A 20,229-nucleotide genomic window follows, 5' to 3' on the forward strand; every position below is an offset into this window, starting at 1 on the left:
TTACAAATCAGTTTTACATAGAAATTGAATATTGCAAGATACAAAGCGAGATTATTTCGATTAAGATTTTTTTTTTCTAATACAAAGGCACTGCATAAGGCATTGATTATTCAAGGTACAGAAAATATCGCGTGTTGAATTAATAATATTACAAATCTAATAATACATTCTGATTTGTGTGCTTTCTCTCGTTAGTCAAAAAAAAAAAAATTCAGAAAAATCACTTTTCTGAAAGAATAATTTTTTATTGTCAATAAAATTATTCAATGTCTTTTTTTTTTTTTTTTGTTCACCTTTATCGACAATCGAGAGAAACAGATAGTGTAATAATCAATGTTGCTAACCGCCACGAGATGTCGCTCGGAGGCACTTTCCTATCTTAGTTATTTTTTCTTATTCTATTTCCTACGTAAATTAATCACCACACGTCCATCTTATTTCACGTTTCGACTTTCAGGTAGTCTTCCGCGAATTGGGATGAAAAAATTAGTAGAGCAACGAGAAAAGGTATAACTTTTTGTAAGTCTCTCCTTCTCCTTTAAATAAAATTCTTTACACATATCCTAGAATACATTTTATATTTTCTTCTCTTTATACGTAATATGTTCGATACTATACTTACGCGTAAAGCGACGCGACGCAATTTCTCGCGATCACTCACAAGCAAAACAAGTACAAAAATGTCGCGCGTTTTAAGGCGAGCTCGATCCTGGATTTATGTTACTCGTAATATCATATACATTCATCGAAATACGTACACATCGACTTGAAGTCTCGCCGGACGCTTTTCATCTCCCAGGTATATTTTATCTTCAACCCTCCGTGCGTAACAAATTTTTTTTTTTTTTTTTTTTTTTTTTACATCGAAACGAATGAAAGAAAAAAGTTTGTCCACGATTCAAGTCAAGTCGATGCGCGAGTAACCGTGGATCCAGAGATTGGATCTAGTGCTCCTCGCGTTCGTTACGAAACACAGAGTACAGATCGCGAAAGCCGTCTAGAAGAGATCTAGAGCGGAGGAGACCGCGAGTCAGTTCAGAAAAGGAGGCAGCTGCACGTAATTCTGCTGACTACCGGGTTCGCTCTTGACCATCACCTGGCCGTCCTTCATGGTCTGGCGGGTCTGCGGCGAGTGCATGCCGTAGTCCTGTTTCTGATCGGGCTGCGGCGGCTGCTGCTGCTGGCCGTAATCGGCCGCCGTCTGATCATGAGCGTATTTATCCGCGAGACAGCCGGCGTGGTCGTCCTCGGACATGGAGCTTCCTAGGTGAGTGGGCGGCGAGTGCGCCGCTGTCACCATCGTCTGATAATCGGCGCGGCTGAGGGGACCGCCGGGGGGCGGCGGCGGGCTGGGGTTCATGTAGTCCTGGTGGACGCGCATGGTGTTGCCGGCGGCCGCCGGTGTCGAGAACAACGAGGTGTCGTGTTGCGTCGGCAGCATGCTCGTGTACGACGAGTACGAGACGTTGCCGTTGTTGCCGAAGCCCGCGGCCGCCGCTGCCGCTGCCGCGGTCGAATACGGCGAGTTGGACGGGCTGAGTAAATTCAGATGGGGTCCTAAATCGTACGCCGCTGGCGAATAGGCCCACGCGTCAGGCGGCGCCGCCGCCGTCGTCGACGACGCGAACGGATTCAGGGTGTTGTTGAGCGACGTGAAAGAGCCTGAGCATAAGGGGAAAAAAGTATGCGTTAGAAGAATTATTAGATAATATCACTGCTAACTTTTTCTATCTTTTATTTATATTTATATATTATTTTTATATTTTTATTTACATTTCTTAATTTTTTTATATTTAAATATTATTTATATTTATTTTTTTTTCATTAGAAGAAAATTGAATAGCAATACTAAATATTTTAACGTATATTAAGAAGATGAATTTTACAGGTACAATTTTTTACCTGATAATCCGGGGCTAGCGGAACCTGCGGCCATGTAACCGGCGGACTTGCGCGGTGGTTCCTTCTTCCGCCACTTTGCGCGACGATTTTGGAACCACACCTGAACACGGGTCTCGGAAAGCGCGAGCTTTAACGCAAGTTCATCGCGCGCGAAGACGTCCGGATAAGGAGCCCGCTCGAATGCTCTTTCGAGCTCTTCAAGTTGATAAGCCGTAAAAGTTGTTCTAAAGCGAAAAAGTCAAGGGTAAGTTATACAAATTTTATATTTAGAAAATTAGAAGATAAATTAGATAAGTTGGAGAGAGAAAGAAAGGGAAATCTCAACTTATATTTGTTCTCAACAAAAATTTAAATATTAATATTATAATATATAAAAGAATGAAGAGAGAAATATAAATATATATATGTATATATATATATATATATAAAGAATTATATATAGATATTTATAGATATATGATAAATATAACTTAAACTAAATAAATAAATAAATAAAATATATAAATTAAAAAAATACTTAGATATAAAATTAATAAAAAAAGTCAGAGAGAAAGAGAAAGTCGCACATATTGTATATAGATACCTCGTTTTTTTCTTCTTCATGTTATTGTTGTCAGTCTTCTTTTTCGAATCTTTTTTGGCTGGCTGCGCTTCATTAGTAACTAGAACATTAATATTCATCAATATTAATTTATCAATCGTAAAATTGCAAAGGTATATAATGCGCATACAATGATGCGAAGAATGTGTCGAAATCTGCTGTCGTTTCGCAATTCCTTGCGAGATTTCGTTTGATTGAGTTATTGAAATGAGAGAAACATCCCAGACATATGTTTGTTTGCAGATGACAAAATAATATTAACAAGTTTTCACAATTTCTGCGGATGTAAATATAAGTAAAATAGTAAAATAAAAAGAAGATTAGAGAAAGAGAGGGAGAGAGAGAGAGAGAGAGAGAGACACAGAGAGTGTGTTTCAAAAGAGATAAATACATGTATATAGATATCCATAAAAAATTCAAGAATTACCTGGCGCGAGCGCATTGATCGGATCATCCGGTTTCCTCTTGAGCGCGTTTCCAAGTTGCAGACCCTGTTGTAGACTCGTCGAAGTCGGTGTGACACTGGTAGACGTTGAAGTGGTAACGTCCTGCGTCTGCGGCGGTAAGGGCGCGTACATGCTGGATAACTCGAGCTCCTTAAGCTCCTTCTGCTGCTGCTGCTGCAGATGATGCTGATGCTGCGACGCGGCCTGATGATGCGGTGACGGGCTGTTTGACGAATCCAGTTTGTGAAGCTGACCTCCACCGGTCGGCAACAGGTCGCCGCTTCCGTGATGGCCGCCGCTACCGTGCAGACTCAGCATCACCTGGATGCTGTGAGCTCCAGAAGTTCCGCCGCGCGCTCCAAAATCCGAGAAGATCGGATCGTCCCAGGAAGGAGTACCGTCCATTTTAAAAATCTCTTGACGTTTTACAAAAAAGTCTTGAAAAATCTCGCGATAGTTTATGCGCTTCTCTTCGTCAAAATATGAAATTTAATTCTCTCTCTCTTGCATTTCTTCTCTCTTTTTCTATTTAGAGACAGAAAATTGGAGAAATTTGCAAAATAAATTTGATAGTATTGAATTACTTATTGTTTTCTTTATCGTACTACAATTTTTATTCGCACTTCCGTTTTGCATCTGACTTGTATCTCTGTTTTATTAAGAAATCTTGATATCTTATTATAATTATCAAAATTTATGTCTTGATCCTTAATTTTCTTTGAATCGATTAAATGCGACGAATATCACAAATCACTTGATATTATCTTCTATGAAACATCTTCCAGGTTTGCTCCATCAATTTATGTTCTTGGGGATGTCCATTGTTTCGATTAAATTAAAATCCAAGAACAGACGTCGGATGAGAGATCAGTTTACACCTTGATATTGATTACGATATCATCGTCACGAGGTTCTTTCGAGATTTCTTCCTGCTTCCTGTCGATGGAAAAAAAGGAGGAAGCAACGTTGCAGCCGATTACTTGTAATGGAGCGCGCGCACGCGGCAATTGCGATCAATTGTTGCCCGGGTTATGATTAATTTTGATTAGTTTTAAGCGGCGTTAACTCGGTACAACGCGCCGGCCGATTATTATACGAGGCGGAAGACCTTGGAAGACTGGATGAACCGAATCGACGACGCCGCGTCTTCCCTGATATGAGAGAACGTCCGTCCTCTCTTCTCTCTGTCTCGGGACACTCTCGCCACTACTCTCCGTCCTGAGCCTCTAGCTAATCAACCGCCACTCACACAGGCTTATATTTTCCGAGACACGCCGGCCCAGGTCGCCCCCACACCCGGGGCCCGGCCAATCCTGCTTCGTGCGGGCGCGATGATGCTGTCCCTCGCGGTCCACCGCCATCGTTCCCTCAGCCCCCCTCTGTTACCGCGGGCCCTCGTGAGCGCGATCGCCCCCTCTTTCTGTCGACCTGCGCGCAAAAAAAGAAACGGTCTACACGACGCCGGTACGGACGGGGGTGGATGATACGGGGTGCGAACATCAGCGTGAGGGTTAACGTCATGCTCGTGGGAATAGAAATGAGAGAATCTCTCTCTCTCTCTCTCTATAGGAATCGGTGAGTTTGTTTTCTACTTTTGCGAGATAAAGGCTTAGAATGAATTAAGGAATGAAAAAGAAATATAAAATATAAGATATTATGAAATATATTTTAAAGAATTACGGAAGAAACATGGAAGTTTCTAGAGTAAATTTCCGACAGATTTATTAGAGATGGAAGGAATTACAAAAGACTAATTGTAAGAATTATGTTAATATATGTCTTGTCACAATTTCGTTTCTTTAGTTTACAGAATCTAAAACAAACCATTGATTATTAATGATGATTAGCTTGCAGTATTGTACTTATTCTCTTACCTTCAATTCATTGTGAATTTTTTAATGCTTCTCCCTTTTATTTATATCATTTTCTAACGTTCAAAATTTTCAGATACAATACAATGATACGAAGAATGTGTCGAAATCTGCTGTCGTTTCGCAATTCCTTGCGAGATTTCGTTTGATTGAGTTATTGAAATGAGAGAAACATCCCAGACATATGTTTGATATATGTTTTACTAAATCAATTCGCGGTTTCTTCGTCTTCATCTTCTCTTCTTTTCTTCTTTTATTTATATTTTCAACGAGTCAAAAATCTCACACAATGCGTTTGCACAACAGAGACGTTTCTTCTCTTTAACAGACGATATCTTATGGGAAAGAGATAATCCACGCGCAAAATCGTCGCGAACAAGAGGTATATCGCACTTTAACACTGAACCGATCGATCGATATACGAACGAGATCATCGAGGTATACCTTTGAAGAAGAGATCCATGTCTGTTGGCCGACAGTTGGCGTGGCACTGAGCCAAAGCACTCTTAAGCGCAAGCTCAATGAAATCAGCAATCGCCAGGAATTGCCTCGAATTGGCCCAATCAAACCACCCCCCATTCCCCGTGCGTATAGGCGCGTATATTAACCGCTAATTTTCGTCGTTGGAGTAATTAACGCGCGTCTCTATGCGCGCCGATTTCGTCGCGCTTTCCGCGCTGACTCTGTCCGACCTGGTCATCCGCCACTCCCGATCGACCTCAATCGTCTCTTCAGCACCACCTTGTGTCCTCGTCTCGATATTTTCTTACGTTCATACGAGAATTATCAATTCTGGAAATAAAAGTTCTTACTTTTTCAGGTTTTATCATTATCTTGATCGAGTGTTTATTTTATTTACAATATTCATTTCGATCAACGTTACTCGTTTATCAACCGTTTTTATTCTGAAAGGGTCTCGGTAGGAGGGAGGCGTGACGATTATGGGGAATATGATAATTAATATAAGAATTTTAGGGTAAAGGTGCGATAATGCGGGTGACTACGTCATCCTGTATCCATTATTTTAACACGATAAACGCGACAGTCGTTTATCATCCGATCTAAAACACCTGCATATCTAATCGCCTTGTTTTCACGAGATTGGCATGAAGATCATAGGTACAAATACATTGAAAATTCATTTGAATATTTGAAACATATAAGAATTTAAATTATTAATGAAAATAATAATTTTAAGAGAATTATCGAAGAAATTCTTATTTGGAATAATATTTAAAGTAATTTCAAATACTCTCTATTTGCCCATTTCTATATAAAAATGTAAAAGTATAGAGTATTTTTTTTAAGCGTATATCTTTAGACCAGTTTTAAGTTACTACTTCTTTTTGTACTTTTAGGCTTTCGAGATCAATTGGATCTCAGACGCAATGTAATGAGTGAGATGTCTCGACGGTGAAACCCCTGTGGCGATTTAATTTCCAATTTCGCGGCGGCGAGACCGTACCTCATGCGGGCCCGGGACATATCCCGGAACATGTCGAAGTATCTCTGCGCGTCGAGGAGTTATCGGGCCCCAGGAGGTCGGTCTGACGCGGCGGCGGCGGCGACGGCCGCAAGAGAACGAGGAGAAGTCGGTAACTTAACTGGCCTAAATGGGTTTAACTCGATGTGATTTTGCTGGCGAACCACTAAATTGAACGAATACGAACTAAACTGAACTCAACTAAGCTAATCATATCACATTACTAGCGTTATTAGCCGAGCGACGATATAAGTGAAGGTCCGGTGAGCGCCGGGCTGCAGTGTAACGCAGCCTCCTGCACTGACCCTCCGCATCCGCGACTTTCTCTCGCATCCGCGCGTCCTCCATCTTGTTATCTCGCGAGGTAAACATGACCTACAATGAGGCATACGTTCACCGTCATCGTCGTCATCGCCGTCGTCATGCGCCGTCAACGAACTGGGTGCTCGAGTTTCGAGAAGCAGCTTGAAGGAGAGACCGAAGAAGATTCGCCGAACGGAAGTGATTTCTCTCTCGCGGTCGGGATTATCCGCCATCGTGTTTCCGTGCTTCTCGCGTTGCGCCACGGCGCACCGGAAGTGAGCGCGACGAGCACCTACAGTGCACCGAATTTAAAGACCAAGCGATGGTTCACGCCGTTTGATTCACGTCATTTTGTTTGAGCAAAATTTCGAGTTTGCAAGTGTCATAAACGTGTAAACAAAATTAAAAAATAGAAATAATTTTTTTTAAATAATTTTTTTATCAGAGCTATGTGCATTTTAGATGTAGTGCCATATAAAATTATGATTTGTTCGCGTTTTTCAACTTTTACGTAAAAAATTAATTTTCTCTTTAAAACGATAAATAGTGTACATTTTTAGCGTTTGAAAATTTTTGTTTCTGTTATACGACGACTATGTTTTATTATTAAATATTCAACGAACACTCGGACGCAACGTGAGAAAGCGACGTGAAATGCGTAAAGAAGTAGATGTCGATTGTTCCCCACTCCATCTGCGACGCGGTTGGACGATGTCTAAAGGGAAATGAAAGAAGAAGATGAACGCGATACGTTGTCGCCCCTCTATTTTACGCAGGGCGGGCTCAGTCTCTTCAACTCCACCTCTTCACTTCCGTTGCTCTCTCGAACTCGAGAGATATCGCAAATATACATATAAATTATTTCGGAATTCATTTTTTAACTGTTTCTTATGTATTGCATAAGTGCGTTTTTTTCAAAATTAAGTAAGTACATATGTCATCAAATATTTAAAGGAAAGAAGATAAAAATTGAGAAAAGATAATTTAATTTAGACAGATTAAAAAGGACATTTCAAAAAGGATAGATTTCTAATATACATATATATAATATTAATAATATATAATATATATAATATTAATAATATATAATATATACATATATATAATATTTTCTTTTGTATTTAAAATAATTTACATTTATTGTATGTAAGTTTTCATATAATCTTATCACATACATACTATTCGCAGGACGTTTGAAAAATTTATAATATATATCTTTAACATTTTTATAAGAATTGGGATAATTGAAAAATATTTATTGAAGTATGACATACAAAACAGATTGATTGTAAAAATTTATTGTTGAACAAATGGTTTGACATTTTACGCGATCGTAAAAGTTAATAATCCTAATAAAAGCACTTGAAGAATCTTTTCACAATCGTAATAAAATATCGTGGTGGTAATAAAACATTCGGTCGATTACTGTATATCAAATACAGATACAGAATTCTTCTGAGTTATATCAGATTTTACAAGACGTCAAGCGATATAATTTGTGACGTCACGAGAGACTTTGTCAGAAATATAAGACAGAGAGAAAGATGCGGATGTGCGACCTTTCAACTTTTGAACGTCGGTCTTCTTTTTTATCTATTAGCATGTTATTTGTATTTTTTTCTTATTTTTTTACGTCGTAGGTATGTCGTGCGTTTAACGACGAACGCGCTATGTTGCCCGCAGCGTCGGGACCCACCAATTGAGCCTGTTAACGCTCAATTGGTCTAAATTGCTTCAATTGGATGTAATTGCGCGAAGGCGACGGGGAACCTCCGCTCCACGTGTTTCTTTCTCTCTTTCTTTTTTTATATACCGCGAATATCATCGATAAAATGTTACGTTCTCAGGCTCTTCCTGCCGACAATAGGGATCGTATTTTTAACTGTCTCGACTGGTCTGACAATGTGGATTTTTGCTTATTGTCTATCAAATTCGTCGGCAAACTTGTATAAATATTGAAAAATTGAAAACGAATGAGAGAAAACTTTGTTGAGTGATAAAATCTTAGTACATTTTTGTGATAATATTACGAAAGTAATAATGTGAGTGTTAAAATAAGTAACGATTTTTGCAAACCAATTTTGCACGTGTAAAATTACAATTTACTTTAATTATTTTATTAAATTTTAGCAAAGTCGATAATTTTGTCGTTTCCTCTCTCTGCGCGTATTATAATATTATTACAAGTTATAGATTATTATAAAAGTTTATTATTTTACTCTTAATATATATTTTTAAATTATTTTTAAAGTTTTCTTATACAACTTTATAAGTTTTTTTCTCTATCTTTTTCTTTACTTTCTCTCTCTATTATTAAATTAAATTACGATTACAAAAATTTATTAGATATGAAAATAATCAAAGTGATTATTACATAAGATATTTGTAATATATATCAATATAGCAGGAATTTCATATCCATCAATTCCATAGTGTTCTGATATATATTTGTAATTGTATTTTTCAAATGTTGCATGTACACAATGAAACATGAGAATTTAGATCCATTCATTATATGTTCGGGAAAAGAGAATAAAATCTCTTTGTACATATACGTGTTTGGCACGCGACCCAGCATGTGAATCTTGTCTTCATGCCATTGCAGACTTCTGAATAGGGGTGAGTTATAAGGGACCTTATATCTCACCCGATATCCTTATCGTTTCCATTACATTAAACATCCACTTCATTCCTTTATTATAGATTTGATTACACTTTTGTAATTAAAAACCATTGGTTTATTAAGTATAATAATAGTTGATGTATAAAGATTAGAAAGGAATATTTAATTGAAAATAATATTAAATAATTTATTTTTAGAGAAAGAAAAAGAGTAAATAATAAAATAGAAAATACTCAATTTTAGAAAACTTTAATATAAGGGTCGAATTTTTCAATTCTTTTCCAAGAATAAAGGTTGTTTCGAAGTGACACGATATGTATGTTTCGCAGAATTATATCTAATAATATCTAAGTGCATATCAGGCGGTTCCAAGCTCGCACAGAATCGCCCTTCGAAGTGAGAGAAAATGCGACGCTTTAAACGATGACGTCGCATCCTGATTAACTCTCGGCGAATACACTCGCTCGTATCCGTCGTATTTCTATCCCCGATGGTTTCTGCGTACCAAGTGTTGCTCGTAATATGATACCTTCATCATATTTATTTAACTATAATCGTGCAATTTTAATAGCGCGAAGAACACATCAAACATAAGAAAAAAACATTTACTAAAATTATTTAAATTTATTATTTATTATTAAATTATATTTAAATTGTATTTCTCTATTTATATATGTATTAATAAATAATCTTTTCTTGTTTTATGTAAAATAATATAACGACGACGAGAAATTCCACGGCTATCGATAGTTCTCTTGATAAAAGAGAATTAAGTGTTTAGGCTGGCTGCGGGTCGCGTGTCGGGAAGAGTCATCTCTCAGCCAGCATAATGGATTTTAAAAGCATATGGTTTCGCCATACGGGATCCTGGAGGACTCGCGAGAGTAATTTACCGACGAAATATTTTCATCGAGGTGTGGGTGCTACCTTTTCAAATCATACGACCGTAACAATCTCGAATACTTTCACCGAAATAAATTACTCATTCGTTCCCGAGGAAAAAAAATATAAACGTTTACACGCGTGTTGAATAGTATAAAGAAAGAATGCATTGCGACATTTCTACGCAACTTGGCAAATCTAAATGAAACAATTTATTTAAAATTATATAACTATTTTATTTGATATGTTAATAGATTTTGTATTACTAATACATTTATTTAAAAAAGATAGATAATAAATTATAAATAAGAGTAAAATAAATAATAAGAGGATAAAAAGTAGATGCATCCTTTTTTCTCTTTTGTGTAGCTCTATATAATAGGGAGTATAGACGAAAAAAAATTATTTATAATAAGAACTCTGGGAGGAAAGTGTGCTTGACTTGAAATTTCTTGATTAGGGTAAGTTGAATGTCAAATCCACAGGTAGAGTGACCGTCACTGGACCTGCATATGGGTGCATTTTTCGTATTTTTCCGTGAATACAGAAGCAATCAGATTCCGTAGATATGTATTAACTCCTCCCACCCGCAGTCACATTTTATATATTGTATTACGCAGGCGATCTTATACATATGCGGGACGATAGAGCGCGTTTTTGCCCCTGATACGTCATGAGAAAACGATTTGTCGTGGAATCGCGTTCTCACGAATCATGTGGGTCCACAAGTTGACCGAACAATTGATCACACATATAAAATCTTTTAGATCTGTATTAAACGATTATTAAATTATGAATCAATTCTGTTTAGTATAAATTTTTGTAAATTGATTGCAAATATGATGACGAGAAAATATTATAATATAATCCTTATCCTTTATATTAAAATCCACTAAAAATCTACTTCAAAAACGGATAACTTTTTCTCTAAAAGTCTATGAAGAATTTTGTGAATATGACAAATATATTTTATTCATGTTTCTTGATATCTAATATTTATATAATTTTTATTACGAAAAAAGTATCAAATATTAAAATATCTCTTAATACATTTTTGTAACTATAAAATAATAAAATATGTTGATTTTATTTGCAAATGTATGTTTTATCGTTGCACTTATATACATTTTGTTATGATAGATTATTTAAATTAAAAAAGATTCATTCCTTATCGACCGATTTCAGTTTGAATGCTGAAAGCGGCAGATGGTGACATCTACTGACCACTTTGACAATACATCTTCAATAAAGGTTGCCGAGTCAGCTGATTGCTTGGGGCGTACTGATGTGAGTGTTTAAAATAAAAAAAAAAATCTTTTACATTATCACGTGTTTTTAAAACATACTTAAAAACATTAAAGACATGATCAAATTTTTTTTCTGTAAACATATTTGTTATATATATTATTTTAACTATACACACACAAAAACAAAAACTCAACAATATCTCAAAAAAATATTTTAAATATCAATATGAATGTTCATGATGATAAGACGGGATAAAAAGAATACGGATAAATTATAGAACATTTATTATTATTAATAATATACTTATTTCTACGCTTATTTTTTTTTTCTTATGTATTATCATTTATTTTAAAATCAATTTTTTCATTAAGCACATAATTATGTTTCATAATAATAATCATTATTAATCATTATCGCGTGCGTAGTAATATTTAATATTTTATTTATAAATACCATCAAACGGATAAATTTACTGTGACTTAAAGTAACACGTAAAGAGATAAAATAGTGACATTAAATATCGTTCGATATTGTTAGACGTCCAGACGAGACGAATGTCTCTCAAAATATCGCGTAGAGAGACGTCGGAAAATGTCGTCGTTCGCGAGGTCAATCCACCGGGCTTCTCGTGATGGAATTAGCCGAAGCGAGAGAATTAAGATCCCAGATAACACAAGCTATTCGAAAAGAATTCATTTTTATGTCACCAATTTTGAGTCCCTTTTGAAATACATATAGAATACATTTTATAAAATGTATTCTATATGTATTTCAAAAGGGACTCAAAATTGGTGACATAAAAATGAATTCTTTTCGAATAGCTTGTGTTATCTGGGATAGGACTAGTAGTGAATAGAACATAATGCAACAGAAGCAATACACACTGCACTTAAATTGATATGGACAAGTATAGCTCGATACAATAATCTAAATTGATTAGATTTCTGCTAATAAAATCAACATATTGGATTTTTTTTGACGGAATATACGCGAATTTTTAATATAGTAAAAAATATAGACAAAACATACTTAAATTTTTATATTAATTACAGAAAAAAATATTTTTCTAAACAAAAGAAGATGTTAATATACTTTTTTATTATTTCTTATATAAAAATATTATATTTAAAAAATTAATATTTTATTAACGTAGCATATCTGAATAAATATTCTAACGTAGTATAATTTTCAGTGTATAATTATAAAAATTTAACATCTTAATAATATATTAATAATATAAAATATAAATTATGTATTAATAACATTAATATATAAATAATATTAGTTAATTTAACAATTTTAAATATTTTAACCTAATATTTATGTTTAGTGATAAAATTAAATCGTAGCTGTGTATTTTGCGCGGAAGTTCTTTTTAAAACCTCTTGAAAAGTGGCAGAGAAGTCGAAAGTCTGCCTGACAACAGTCCTCGAGCTCGAAAATAGATCAGTTTCGTAGCTTTCTGGGGATTCACGGCGTTGAAGAGTATTTTGTCGTGAAAAGTTAGTACTGGCCAAAAAATCGTCGGTTAATTAACGTTTACATGTTTTAATGAAGTTGATTGGACAATTTGACAACATCGTAAATTAAAAAAAAAGTTCTAATTTAGAGAGAATCAATGTAACATGATTGTCGACCAGATGATACATACTTGTTTAATATATCATTGCGAATAAAGTTGTCAACAACAAAATATCTGGAATAAACAAATTTTGCATTGCCATGAAGTAAACAAATTTATTACTACTACATGCTAAATCACTCTGTTATATATTTTAATTTAATGAAAATAATTAATCTAAATGAAAAAAATATGAGAAAAAGAAAAAAATGTATTTTTAAATACTAAATATTTTCTTTAGCAAAATAGAATAAGTAATTTAGGCTTGTGATATATTTTTACTTTAAATATTTTACATAAAATTATTGCCTGATATAATTATTGATTACGCAAATAATCACTGTTTGACTATTGATTGAATAATTATTGAATAATTATCTTATGATTACTATCTGAATTATTATTTGTACCAATGAAATTGAAACATTAGTCATTGATTTTATCATGCATATTGTTATCTATAGTCATTCTAAACGTCAGTTTAGTCAACAGTTTACTCAATAGATAAATTTTTGCGATAAGTAGAAAGTAAAAGTCTACGTGCGAAATGCGTATATTCGAGCAAATTTCAGATAACATGTACGTGGGATTTTTCAGAAATTGACAAACTATTACATCTAATACAAATTTTTTAAGTCTCGCGTTATCAAAGGAAAAATTATTTTAAGAAGTTTATCTTTGCAAGCCTTACATGAGTATATACGAGTATGCATACGTGTCACAAGTTTTTATAAATTGAATCTTTTAATAGAAAGATTTTTTATAAAATGTTAATTTATAAAAGATTTATCATTTTACGAAAAGACTAATTGTAAGCTTTTTTGTTCAGAAATGATTGATTCGGATTTTTTTACATATTTTTTCCACAGTGTATTCAAAATTTTCATAGTTATATATAAATATAAAATTTTGTCTCTTTGAAAATTTAGACTTTTCTACTGAAAAAAAAAATTTATTTGAAATACAATTACTAACAAATTTTAAAAAGGATATAATGTATATACAAAACAATATAAGTATATATAAGTAAAAAAAACAATAGTATAATTAATATAACGTATACAATATATAATATAAATAATTTATTAATATATGTATAATACATATAATATATTATTAATATATAATTAATATATAATTAATATAATTAATATACTAAATAATGAATATACATATAATATATATAATTATAAATAATATGCATGTTTAAAAATTTGAGAGAAAAAAAGGAGGATTTTTTGCGTTGTATGTTTTATGTTTTTCACGAAATAAGCAAGGTATCTAAAGCGTAATTAGCTTTGTGGGTAAAAACTCGGTGATATCGATTTGCGGTATAGCCGGTCTTACGTAATCATCCGCAGAGGAGACGTGGTCATGGCACGTGCGCGTCTTTTCCGAAGTCTGAAAATCCGCGCGTCACAGTTAGAGCTCGTTTTAACTTCTGCATCTCGATTCCGACCTGTTCTACATCGCGAATATAATCCTGTTCGGCTGGTGTCGGCGACGACAGCGATTCCAATTAATTTCGGTTGAAAATCTTGGCAACCCAGTAGCAGCATAGTAGCCACCTTGGCCGACGCGATAACGAAACTGCTTTCACGATCGAAACCAGATTTTACGCATGTTTGCAATTACAATTTGCAAACATCTTTCATTAAGCTCTCGTACATTCGAACAATCTGACTACTTTGCGCCCAAACGCAATCTCTTTTTCCTCGATGTATTTAATCTTCAATGAATTTATTTGTATTTTTTAAATTACTAAATTAATTTATATTTAGCATTTCATATAATAATATTATCTTGTATGTTTTTCAGTATTATCTTAACTATTATGTTTATTATTATTTTTTATTAATAATTTTGATAATAATTTTATATATTTTTTTATATATTTTTATATATTTTATATATTTTATATATTTTTTTTTCTCTTTCTATATAATTATTTTCTATATAATTCAATATAGAATATAATTATCATTTATATTTTTTATAGATAATATTAAACAATAAAAAGTAAATCTCACACATATTTTTGGGGGATTTTTTTGAAATAAAATTCTATTTGATAAACGCATGAGTCACATATTGCCTTTTTACAAATTGATCCTCTTCTTGATCTTTATAATGTCGTTTCTTTGAACTTTTAATGAATTTTCTTTAAAAAAAGGCAATTATTTGAACGGCCGAACCTTTTTTGATTATTTGGACCGACTGTATTACAAAGCTTTATCTTCAACAGGATGGCTGGAATAAAAGAAAAGAAAAAACAAAAAAGGCAAACAATTCCCACAGGGCATCTCCATATTGTTAACTGTGTATTTTGGTTCTAAACGATCACAGAGATCTCCAAGAGATCTTAAAAAACCTTGGCTACGAAAATTCCGCGTTAAATGTAGTTCTCTGCTCGCCAGGCGTTTTTTTTTTAATATATATGTAATTATTTGAAGAACAAAATTTCTTTTAGTTTTTTCTTTTTTTTACACTCGCGTTTTTAGTTATTTTTTTTTCAAATTATAAATAATATTCTTAATATTTTTTGACAAATACAGTATGTAATTAAAAAATGTAACAGTCATATTTTTAGACTTTGTAAAATCTTAAACTTCCTTTGTTCACTCGTAACGACTTGAGGAAGCAACTAAAACTAAAATAGCCGACCATAATAATCAGGTAATAAACTGACAGACTCTTAAAAGCTTCGTTAAGTTGAGCCTTGAATCGGAAGCTTGGATGTTTTGCAGATATATACATATATCTGACATGGAAGCAGGAATGATTATACGTTAAAGAAAAGGTCTTTCCTTGATAGAAGCCAAGATCGAACCTTTTCCGGCCATTGGCTCCTGTCCTGAAGATGTTGAGAATTCGTCTCATCATCCATGTTTATGACATAATGTGATTTAACTACTATGTACAGAGAATCGTTTTCAGTACTTGGCGAAACACCTTGGCGAGGTATTTGGCAGATAAGCTCCTCCCTCTCATTTCGCTCGATCGTGCACGCTTCGTGATCGCATAACGAGATCACGGTCGGCAAACTTTACCGGCTTGTTCGTCACGTGCCAACAAATAATAAATTTCGATCTTCCGGAGACTGAAGCTGTAAGTCGTAATAAACACGATCAAAATATTTTCTACAGTTACTAAAAATATTTTATACGTATATTAAAGAATTATTTATTATATGATTTGTTATATAATTATTTATTGCGTGACAAATTTTTTTCCAACTCGTATCTGAGAAACAAGTTAAGTTTTTGGAATATTGTTTTATCTGGCTGTCAAATGATAAGTGTCAATCATTTTTGAAAGAAATAACTTTGTGATAAATAATAAAAAAAAAAAATCGTTTGCAGTAAAAAATAATATATGTTATAAATCATTTTTTAAATTTGCGATTAACAAAGAAGATCGAATTTTTGATATTTAAGTCCAAAGTTACTAAATCGTCTAGTTGTCATTTGTATTGATATTCTAAATTACATTTGATGAATTTGATAAAAAAGATATGAGTTTATAATTTATAAAATTGAAAAGAAAAATTCTTAAAATGAACTGTAAATTTATTTTATATATATATATATATATATATATATATATATAAATTTTAAAATTATATTCTTATCTTGAATATGCTTTATTTTTAATAACCCTTTGTATGTTGTCACAGCATTTGGCGATTTCTAAACGATGAATGAGCCGAGTTTAATAAGGACAACTTTATGCACGGAATTGCATTACTTCCTGGGTAAGAATTCTGCGAAGGCGGTCAGTCACGACGACCGGATGTTGAGGCTGTTCCGAGAGGCTGCGCAGTGGTTCTCACTTGATCAAGTAACAGGCTGCGAAAATGCATATGTTATAGGTTTGTCTCACACGAGTGATATTTCACTTAATTTAAAGAAACTCTTTATAACCGAGTGTGTGTGAGACTGTGTGTAAATATACTTTAATATTTTCAAGGTACTAGCGCGTTCTTGGCTCGGCTCGGTTTATTTCCGCGGAAAACGAGTGTACTCGGTCCAACGAACGTTAACAAACGTTACGTAACGAATGCTCAACATTGACACTGGCTTCTCTGAATTTGAATATCGCCAGGTGAAAACTAATTTTATTCCTTTATTTTATGACATTAATTTTTTATATAGTATTTTACCAATTATCTGAACAATTTTTGTATTTTAATTGTATTTACATAATTATAAGAGGGGAAGAAAGAGAGAGGGAGAGAACGAGAAATGGAAAGAATGAAAAAAATCAATTGTTTTTAATAATTTTGAATTAAATATTGTTCTAAAAAATTTTTGATATTATCTTGTGATTCAACAATTCAGTTCAATTTATACATCGTAATTTGTTAAGATTGTTACAGTTAATCATAAGTTATATAATTTCGTTTGTGAGAAACACGATCCGGATGTTTCACTGAAATATCGCGAGCGCATTGTTTCTCTAATGCTGAGTATCTAACGATTTATCTGTCTGTTTTTCAAAATTTCAAAATAGACGGCTCGATGCTAGGCCAGGAAGTAGCATCCAACCAAATGTTTATTGTAGATTTCGCATTGTTCTCAAAAGTATCGCGTATAGACGTCAATAAAACGTTGAGTGAACTCGATGTAGCGATAAGTTTCTGATTCTCTGAATCAATCAAGCTTTTTGAAAATATAATTATAATTTTGCACATCAAATTTTAATATATTAAATTAAGATTTAAATTAAAATTTACTTATTCAGGCCCTTGTCAGTTCTCCATTTTAATTTAATAATTTCACTTTCAGATTTTTCCTACACATTCAGAATCTATATTTTGATTTTCTATGTTGAATGATTTCCTTGATTTGAGATTTGGAATTAAATTCGTATTAAAGCGAGATCAACATGGAATTAATTAAAAGACAAAGTTTCATTTTCCCTAGAAGGTCTATTTGCGAAAATCCTTTAATACTGTGTGACTTTTCAATTTGCCCCTTGAGGAAAGACCCATCCTAGAAAGAGGGGTACCTCATATACGAGGTGTACACGGATTCGTGCTTAATGGGCCGTCGATTAAACGATTATCCCGTACACGGAAATAATTACGAGAAGCTGAAGAGAGAAGAGCAGCTTAGACAAAAGGTCCTCGGTGTTGAAAGGGTTTTAATCTTCCCTGGATATTCTTATTGACGCGTAATAGGAGGAACGATATAGGTAGGTATGTGGGTAGTTTGGTATTGATCTGACTCGCGAGAGAGAGAGAGAGCGACCTTTAGTTTTCCCCCCCTCTCCCTCTGTTCTCGCGGGGGTGGAAACGAGAGTCCCGACTGGCGCGACCTAGAGCAACCCGAGAGGGCGCACAGCTGATTTCGTAACAGACCCGGAATCCCGCCGTTCCCCGGAAACTACCGAGTGACCTATATATTCGATGAACATTGGAACACCGCGGAATCGAGACGAACCGATTCGAAGCGGTGACTTAGCTTAGAAGATTAAAATAGTGCGCAGGAAAAATTAGAAGAGTCAAGGTCACTGAAATAAAAAAGCTTAGCATTTTAATTAAAATAATGAACGAAAGCTTTTCTGCTTTAATTCGCGAAATGAATTTTGATAGGCAAAATTAAAATGAGATTTAACGAGCTATTGATCTCTGGATTTATTGTCACATCGACATCATTAAAAAACGCAATGTAGCGTTTAATTTTAATTAAGATATAATTCTCATTGAGATATATTTTTACTATAATCATATTTTTTGTATATAAGAGTTTTGAAATTATATATAAAATGTTTTTCACAAATTGTCGAATAACTGGAAAAAGTAATTCTTAAGATTACTAATAAATATAATTAAATATATAGGTACTAGAAAACAAAAATTAATAACTAGATTTTTTCAAGTACCATCTCTTCAAATTTTTAATTGGTTTATGGCATATTTTTGTTTTTTTCCCCTTTCTTTTTTTAAAACAAATGCATGTATTATATGTTGTAATATTTGTTATATGTCTGTTATAGAAATAATATCGCGAAAACTCGAGGTTATATGGTTCTGGAAATACTACATTCCCGTCGAAGCCACACAGTGAACCATAAAGAGTGCATTTAATGGAGCGGCTCGCAAGCTTGTATAAGTTGGCTACCGATATATCTGTGATGTAACCTTGGACTTGATTCGAGCTGAAGAGCGTTGGACAGTCTATTTCACGATCAACGATAAAGTGTAAACGTTCTTCTCGGTACGATGTTTGTGATAATTCTTGGTACATCTAATATGTACGTATATCGAGATGTTATAATAGCTCCCATAGTATTTTCTATGAATATTCTATTTAATATAAAATATATTTTATAAAAAGAGATTTTTAAATAACTATCTATAGATATCTATACAGCATCTCATTTTACAAAAAATATTTTATAAACCTGTGATCGATAGATGACTGGAAAAGAAAGATCAGATTCTTTAAGAATAAATTTAAAATTTTTTTAGTTTTTTTATTGCAAATTTTAGTTTACATCGACAAATCGATTTCGCGACGAAGTCATTAATTTCATTGTGACTTTTTATTTTATTTTATAATTTTATGAAAATCTTGAATAAAATAATATTTCTAATCTAAGAATAAATATTAAATTTTAAAAAGTTTTAAATAGTCTTATAATGTTTCACACATACAAATGTATAGAATATTTTTATTTTATATATTTTCTAAAAATATTGTAAAAAAAACTATATTTGTTTTCAAAAGATATTTTCAATATAGAAAAATACACTTTTCTTTTGCTTCGCTTACTTTTTCTTTCGCTTAGATAGCAAAAATAGTTATTTTGACACTTTGACCATGACAATGACTACTTTTGCTACCTAGGGGACTAATCTGTTCTAACTACAATTCTTTCTATTTCAATTTTTCTCTCTAATCTTTCATTAAATATTTCCTGTTTCATATTGTATGCTACAACAGGCAAGAAAAAAAATAAATGACAAATCGGATAAAAAGCGTGCGAGCATTGGCAAAGATTGACCGAAGGAAGAGATTCGCACGACGCTCGATCATTTTATACGGAGGAGCGTTGCATCTTCGTGTAAATTCGTAAGGAAGAGAGAAGAGAGAGAGGAGAGAAAAGTCCAGGTGGCAACCGAAAAACTTTTCTCGGCATCTCGCGGACGTGGCGGAACGACGGAACAGCGAACGCGCGGAACGGGAGAAGGGGCCGCGTGAAGAACGGCGATTGGCCGAGCCGGGAGGAGAGGCTCCCACGG

The 20,229-nt window shown here is 33.7% G+C and overlaps 1 protein-coding gene and 1 long non-coding RNA gene across 11 annotated transcripts; one reads left to right on the forward strand and one right to left on the reverse strand.

The window, feature by feature from the left end:
• Nucleotides 1-528: 528 nt before the first annotated feature.
• On the reverse strand, nt 529-5,666 carry Repo (homeobox domain-containing protein reversed polarity). The gene is made up of 5 exons (XM_072894842.1): nt 4,824-5,666; nt 2,931-4,377; nt 2,486-2,564; nt 1,903-2,126; nt 529-1,662 (listed from the first exon to the last, which is right to left on the reverse strand). Exons 2-5 carry the CDS (start codon nt 3,352-3,354, stop codon nt 1,031-1,033), a joined length of 1,359 nt encoding a protein of 452 aa, XP_072750943.1. The 5' UTR covers nt 3,355-4,377; nt 4,824-5,666; the 3' UTR covers nt 529-1,030.
• Nucleotides 2,053-20,210, forward strand: LOC140667130 (uncharacterized). 10 transcript variants are annotated; one of them, XR_012046954.1, is made up of 8 exons: nt 2,065-2,146; nt 6,179-11,398; nt 15,226-16,088; nt 16,657-16,851; nt 16,950-17,084; nt 17,963-18,176; nt 18,981-19,201; nt 19,931-20,210. It is a non-coding gene; the product is annotated as an uncharacterized lncRNA (long non-coding RNA). The 10 variants fall into 10 exon arrangements; XR_012046949.1 differs by lacking the exon at nt 17,963-18,176 and having other exon boundaries at nt 15,226-15,656; nt 15,728-16,088; XR_012046953.1 differs by lacking the exon at nt 17,963-18,176 and having other exon boundaries at nt 15,559-15,656; nt 15,728-16,088.
• Nucleotides 20,211-20,229: the final 19 nt, after the last annotated feature.

This window comes from Anoplolepis gracilipes, chromosome 6 (assembly GCF_047496725.1).
Source record: "Anoplolepis gracilipes chromosome 6, ASM4749672v1, whole genome shotgun sequence".
Classification (NCBI taxonomy): domain Eukaryota; kingdom Metazoa; phylum Arthropoda; class Insecta; order Hymenoptera; family Formicidae; genus Anoplolepis; species Anoplolepis gracilipes.